General features: G+C 39.3%; 1 protein-coding gene across 1 annotated transcript; it reads left to right on the forward strand.

The window, feature by feature from the left end:
* Positions 1–1,834: 1,834 nt before the first annotated feature.
* LOC110316588 (olfactory receptor 2A14-like) lies at positions 1,835–2,876 on the forward strand. Its single transcript, XM_021190994.1, has one exon. The coding sequence runs from the start codon at positions 1,874–1,876 to the stop codon at positions 2,804–2,806; it is 933 nt and encodes a 310-aa protein (XP_021046653.1). The 5' UTR covers positions 1,835–1,873; the 3' UTR covers positions 2,807–2,876.
* The last annotated feature ends 4,953 nt before the right edge of the window (positions 2,877–7,829 follow it).

Consider the following 7,829-nt stretch of genomic DNA (forward strand, 5'->3'; position numbering starts at 1 on the left):
GGGGCTGGTCCCTGGTTGGCCCTTTCTTCAGCCTCTGTTCCATTTTTTTCTCCCTGTTCTTCCTTTGGACAGGCACATTTCTGGTTAAGAAAAAACAAAGAAAGAAAAATAAAATATTAGAAACTATTGAAAAGAGTATTGGAAAGAAGAAAGTTGGGAACAAACATACCAAGATGTAAGAAAATATTTATTCTTGTTTAAATAACAATATGCAATATAATTTTATATATAAGGTTCCTTTTATTAAGTAAAAAATTACTTTGTTAATATAGCCCACCTTGTAATATATAGACTTGAGGTATTCTTGCAAATATTTCAAATAAAAGATGCCTTTTTAGGTTAAAAAGTTTAAGCATGATTTTAAAATATAGAACTAAGGTTGTTTCTATGGGAGTGGTGATGTGGGTTAATGTAATGCAAAATCACATGTCTAGTAGACTTTTTAAGTAATATTTTCTCCCACCCCTTTTATAACCCACCTTTGTATTCTGTCTAGCCAAACCCAAAGCCCTTTAAGAAAAAATCTCTCTAGGATGAATAAACCATAAATTTCAATGGCTAGCATCCTTGTAAGTTTCTCAGGATATATATGATAAAGCAAAAGGTTTTTGGCAAATAAATTGGTGATGAGGAAGATATTGTGAAAGAATTTGGTGACCATCTGATTTTCCAAAGTGCAGAAACACTGAGGTCAAAAGATTGTGACATACCAGAACCTAAATTAAGCTTTTCCCTATATTGTTATACTAAGGATAACACCCAAATAAGATGTAATTAAAATGAATTTATTGTTTTACTGCTTTCCATTTTCAGTACTTTAAGAAGATTTAGAAGGACAAATGTTAAGAAAATACAGTCATGTGTCATTGAATGACAGGTTTTATCTAAGAAGTACACATTAGACAATTCTTTCATTGTGTGGGCATCACTGAGCATATCCATCATAGAGTAAGATGCAATGACCTCATTAGGACAGATGACCTTAACTGATAACTCCCTATATGGACTTCACTGCATGGTACATAGATATACTTAAGATATATGTATGTGTCCATTGTATATGCTCAAAGTATCCTTTAAATAATGATTAAATTGTGTATTGAGTATTGGTGAAGAAGCTCACAGAACTCAAAATAAAACATCAGAATTGTTCATGAAGACAGGCAAGCCCAGGAAATGAAGTGAAAATAGCTATTCCATTTGTCAAGACCGTCTGTCTTCTAATCATGTGAGTGGTCAAGATATTAATACCGAAATGGAACCAGAAAAGAGGAATATCCTAAAACAATATATGTGTGAATATTTGAATGTAACTTGTCTAAACTGGGTACACTGAAACTCATTGTGGTGTGATAACATTGAATTTATATGCTGATATGGACACATACATACGTAGCTTTTTAAACATTTATTTATTTGTTTGTTTACTATACTTCCTGTGTATGTGTGTGTGCATGTGTGTGTGTCTGTGTGTGTGTGTGTGTGTGTGTATACACATATGCACACTTGCATGTGTATGTTTCCAAAGTGCATGTGAAAGTCAAAGGATGACTTATACAGCTGGTTCTCTCTTTCCACTAGGCGGGTCCAGAGACTGAAGTTAGGTGGTCAGCCTTGGCAACAGGCTCCCTCACCCATTGAGATATCTGACAAGCCTTTCCTATTAATGCCCTAAGATACAGCAGAACATTTTCCTCATTTTTCTAACTGTAGTAAAGTGAAATTTGGAGCATATCTGAAAGCAAAACCCAAGGCTCCATCCTACGTGATGCACTTCAAAATGTTTTCTATATCATAATCATTAAATACTTTGTATCTCTAATTATTTCACAGCTCTGACCTTTCAGTGTGAACAAAGTCTTTGTACAGGAGAATGAGAGCCAACCAGACATGGATCACAGAGGTCACTCTACTGGGATTCCAAGCTGACCTAGCAGTGGAGTGTTTCCTTTTTGGGCTTTTCTCTCTGTTTTATTCCTTTACACTTCTTGGGAATGGAATCATCCTTGGAATAATCTGCCTGGACCACAGACTGCACACACCCATGTACTTCTTCCTCTCTCATCTGGCCATTGTTGACATGTCCTATGCTTCCAATAATGTCCCCAAGATGCTGGCAAATCTTGTGACTCAAAAAAGAACCATCTCCTTCATTCCATGTATAATGCAAACGTTCTTGTATCTGGCCTTTGCTCACATAGAGTGCCTGATTTTAGTGGTGATGTCCTATGATAGGTTTGTGGCCATCTGTCACCCCCTTCACTACACTGTCATCATGAGTTGGAGAGTGTGTACCATCCTGGCTGCTGTTTCCTGGATATTTAGTTTCCTCTTGGCTCTGGTCCATTTAGTTCTCATCCTGAAGCTGCCCTTCTGTGGACCTCATGAAATCAATCACTTCTTCTGTGAAATCCTGTCTGTCCTCAAGCTGGCCTGTGCTGACACAACACTCAATCAAGTTGTCATCTTTGCAGCTTGTGTGTTCATATTAGTGGGACCACTGTGCGTGGTATTGGTCTCCTACATGCGCATCCTGGTGACCATCCTGAGAATCCAGTCAGGGGAGGGTCGCAGAAAGGCCTTCTCCACCTGTTCCTCCCACCTCTGTGTGGTAGGGCTCTTCTTTGGCAGTGCCATTGTCATGTACATGGCCCCCAAATCCCAGCACCCTGAAATGCAGCAAAAGATCCTTTCCCTGTTTTACAGCCTTTTCAACCCTATGCTGAATCCCCTGATCTATAGCCTGAGGAATGCTGAGGTCAAAGGTGCCCTCAGGAGATCACTGTTGAAGGAGAGACTAATGTGAGAGACATCAGAGAATGACTTGGATGGATAATTTTTCTTTCTGTCAAATACAGTAGTTGGCACTCCTTTGTCTTTTCTACTATAAATACTCCCTTAAAGCAGAATATTATAGACTATGTGTCTACATAGAGTCCTAAGACCCTAGCTTGTGAAATCTGGGATAACAGCCCTATACCTCCTAGACATAGGAGCTAGAAACCATGGGATTCATATCATAGGTTTTAAATACTCAGTGTTTAACACCATGACATTGGGAGTTTGCCCATTCTTCCCCCAACCCTAATTAATTCTTTCTTCCTTTCTTTCTTTCCCTCTCTCTCTTTCTTTCTTTCTTCATTTATTTATTCATTTTACATCCTAATCTCATCCCCTTTCCTTACAGTCTCCCCCCACCCACATACACACACAAAACCCCTTTCCCATTCTTCTCTCCTCTGGGAAATGGGAGGCTCCTTTAGATATCATCCCACCCTGGCACATCAAGTCACTGTCGGACTAGGCACACCCATTCCCACTGAGGCCAGATAAGGCAGCCCAGATAGGGGAACAAGATCCTCAGGCAGGAAACAGATTCAGAAACAGCCCCTACTCCAGTTGCTTCATTTACATGTAGGCCAACCTGCACTTCTGCTACATATATGCTGAGGCTCCTAGTTCCATCCCATGTTTGTTCTTTGGTTGGTGGTTCCGTCTCTGGGAGCTCCCTAGGTTAGTTGACTCTGTTTAGTCTTCTTGTGGCTTCCATACCCTCTTTTGGTCTTTTATCCTTCTCCCAACTCTTCCACAAGACTCCTGAGCTCTGTTTATTGTTTAGCTGTGGGCCTCTGTATCTGTTTTCATAGGCTACTACATACCCGCAGTCTTATCAGAGTGGAGCCAGTTGATTAGTAACCAATGATGTATCTATGAAAACAAATGGAAGTATGAACAACAGATGAAATAACTCCTTTTTAAAAAGAAGTAAAATTATAAAGATAAAACATTTGTGGAAAAATTGCAAAGCAGCTGAACAGCCACTCATGGGGAAAAAATGGACCCACATGTACCTGTTATACATGCAAAGTTCTGTTTCTTACTATAAGTCAACAAGAAATGAGAAGTTAAGGCTGCCATGGAATATCACTGAAATAACTAAAATGATAAGGAACAATCACTCTACTTTGGGGCCATCTAATAATCATTGGTAAACAGTCAAAACTGGCAGTTTTAATGAAGCTTAGTCAAGTCAGATTGGGCTAATAAATGCATGGCATATATCCCCTAGATGAATTATTAATGAGTTTTTCTTTGAAAAGAAGGAAATTAGAACTTCAAGGTCAGTTTTTCTGTCAGAGTGACTCAATTCTGATAAAAGTAGCTTTGACATCCCAATATCAGCTCCTCTCCTTACAGTTACACACACACACACACACACACACACACACACACACACACACACGCACACGCACACACACACACATACATACACACACACACACACACAAAACCCCTCTCCCATTCTGCTCTCCTCTAAGAAAGGGGAAGCCCCCTTGGATATCACCCCACTCTGTTTATATTTCAGTGGACTTTCTTTACAAAAACAAGTCACAGACCCTCGCCATGTAGTTGAACAGCTTTCAGTTCCCTGGGATGCAGAGTTAAAGGCCCTCACTATGGGTTGGGGAAACAGGTTGTTAGGAGCAATTTAAAGCAAGATTGCATGGAATCAATCTTGGGTGAGGTCTTTCATCCCTTAACACTGTCTAAGACACAATATCACTATCACATAGTAGCCAAAGGACCATGATCATAAGACCTTTAATTTCTTTGATATATTTTGAAACTCATGCTGTCAGTTACAGATTTGAACCTGAAAGTAGGGCATAAAAGCTTAAAATTCATGACAGTTATTTCATGTTACAGTGACCAAAATACCTAACTTAAACAATTTAAGTGAGGAAAGGTTATTCTTTTATTTTTATCTTCTGTATGTATGCATTATGTATGTATAAGTATGTGTGCATATGTGCAATCCTACAGCATATGTGTGGAGGTCAGAGGACAACTTTCAGGAATAAGTTCTCTCCTTCTACCATGTGAGTTCTAGGAATCCTATTTAGGCCTTCAGTCTTAGTAACAACTACCTTTATCCAGTAACCTGTCTTATTTTGGCTTACAGTTTTAGACGGTCTCAGTCCATCTTGGCAGGAAGGATATGATGGATGCATTTCAGTTCACAATAATGGCACTGTGCAGTGGAAGACAGATATTCACATTATGGCAAACCTAGAAGCTGAGAAAGGACTGAACTAAGGGTTAAACTATAAGCTTCCAAAGCCCTACTGACTGACTTCTAGCAGTCAAACACCTTCTGCAGTTCCCTAGTTTCCTCAAAACAGCACGACCTATTAGAGAATAAATGCATAGAACACGAACCTCTGAAGATACTTCAAACTCAAAGGACCATACAATTTAAGGATTGAATAATAGTACTCCAAAACAAAAACAAAACAAAAAACCCAGCAAGTTCTATAAAACAGACTAGTTGATCAAAACTGGAATTAGCAGAATTTGTATTTTTCACATGTTTTCTTTTAAATTTTAGAGATTTTTGAATAGAAAGAAGCACTTCAAATATTTAGGTTAAATAGTTTTAGTTGTGATTATATATATTGAGAGCTTCCCTCATTCCAACCTTGATTACAGGATATCTAATCTTGGTTTTTATCAGTTATATCATAATAATTATTCATGAATGAAAACATTAGAGTAAAAATGGATAGGGGGAAATCCCAGGGGGGAAACTTGGATTCTTGGAGTCAAGAAGGAGTTTGTGGAAACTCTTTTGAACAGAGGATTCTAAATTCAAGGAATATTATGACATCATATACTTATCTTCCTTTAAGTGTTTCAGAGCACTTAAGTCTATCTTTATTTTAATATTGAAGTGTGTGTGTGTGTGTGTGTGTGTGTGTGTGTGTGTGTGTGTGTGTTTGTGAAGTGTGTGGACACAAGGGGCAATAGGAGGAGGGTGAGGGAGGAAAAGAAAGGGAGAGGAGAAACAGAGATATAGAAACAGAGAGAAAAGGAAACAAGGAAAGGTAGAAGGATGGAAGAAGAGAGGTTTTTTTGTCATTGTTGTTGTTGTTGTTGCTGCTGCAGTTAAATGCCCTGAGAAAACCAATGTAAGGAATAAAGGGAGTATTTTGACCTATATTAGAGAGATCATTTCCATCATGGCAGAGAAGAGATGTAGAGGTTTGTGGCAGGGAAGAGTTGGTTAGTCACATTGCATCCACACTTGAAGCAGAATGTGAACAGAAAGTGTGACCAGGTTATTAAACCTCAGCACCCATATTAATTACCTATTTTCTGCAGCAAGGCTCCACTTCCTAGATATTACTCAGCCTTCTCCAATAGTACCACCGACTGGGCATTAAGTGTTCAAATATATGATATCCTGAGGGCATTCATATTTATACCACAACAGTGTGTATTTTGGTAGCCTCCCTTCTTAGGGCTCCAAGTCAAATCAGTGTGGCAATCTCTAGACTTTGTATTTGCACACAGATTTCTTTTCAGTATTTACCATTTTTAGAAGCAAAGTATTCCATGATAAATTGTATTACATCATTGAGTTTTACATATTATTTTGCTATCTTCTCAAAAGAACAAGACATTTCTAACTACTATCTGTCCTGCTCAAAAGATGCATTTAAAGAAAAATATAAGGACTAGGAGTACAGCTCAGTTAAAAATAGCCCTCGTGTGAATTTTTCATTTTAATCATATTGGTCCTTATGTACATTTTTTCCAATTTTTATTAGGTATTTACTTCATTTACATTTCAAATGCTATTCCGAACGTCCCCTATACCCTCCCCCTCCACTCCTCTACCCATCCACTCCCCCTTCTTGGCCCTGGTGTTCCCCTGTACTGGGGCATATAAAGTTTGCAAGACCAAAGGCCCTCTCTTCTCAATGATGGCTGACTAGGCCATCTTCTGCTACATATGCAGCTAGAGACATGAGCTCTGGGGGTACTGGTTAGTTCATATTGTTGTTCCACCTATAGAGTTGCAGACCCCTTCAGCCCCTTGGGTAATTTCTCTAGCTCCTCCACTGGGGGCCCTGTGTTCCATCGAATAGCTGACTGTGAGCATCCACTTCTGTGTTTGCCAGGCACTGGCATAGCTTCACAAGAGACAGCTAAATCAGGGTCATTTCAGCAAAATTGCTGGCATATGCAATAGTGTCTGTGTTTGGTGGCTGATTATGGGATAGACCCCCGGGTGGGGCAGTTTCTGGATGGTCCACCCTTTCATCTCAGCTCCAAACTTTGTCTCTGTGACTCCTTCCATGTCTGTTTTGTTCCCAATTCTAAGAAGGGGCAAAGTGTCTACACTTTGGACTTCATTCTTCTTGAGTTTCATGTATTTTACAAATTGTATCTTGGGTATTCTAAGTTTCTGGGCCAATATCTCCTTACCAGTGAGTGCAAATCATGTGAGTTCTTTTGTGATGAGGATGTGGAGAAAGGAACACTCCTCCATTGTTGCTAGGCATCCTTATGTACAATTTTTAACACTTTCAATCCTCCTGCTTACTGAGTCTGACTCCAAAATGCTTCTGGATAGAATCAGACCATTGGGTGTCCCTTAGTCCCTTCTAAATAATTGACCTCATTTGCTGCACATCATGAAGAATTTCAAGGCAAGCAGTGATATAAACTAGTAGAAATGATTGAAGAAGAGAAGTAGGAAGAGATTAGTACATTATTTGGGAGTGCAGGCTGAGCTGTAGGCTGGCCAGTTTGGAAGAATGAACTGGAGAAATAAACCGCTTGGAGGAGAAACCCTGGGAACCAAAAAATCCCAAGCACTGATTTAGACCTTCAATGGAGCCCAAAATGACTAGTTCATGACTTAGAACACTGTTAAAAACCATATGTCAATCGTCCCACAGGTAGTGATGTGTACTAATTGGATGTGGTCAAGAAAGTAAGTTGGGGCAGTCTCTGGATGCTCCTTTCTTCTGTCTCAGCTC

The sequence above is a fragment of the Mus pahari genome, chromosome 2 (genome assembly GCF_900095145.1).
Source record: "Mus pahari chromosome 2, PAHARI_EIJ_v1.1, whole genome shotgun sequence".
NCBI lineage: Eukaryota > Metazoa > Chordata > Mammalia > Rodentia > Muridae > Mus > Mus pahari.

Excerpts from the sequence above, each read along its gene's own strand:
- LOC110316588 (XM_021190994.1), top strand. The coding sequence starts at position 1,874 with ATGAGAGCCAACCAGACATGGATCACAGAGGTCACTCTACTGGGATTC.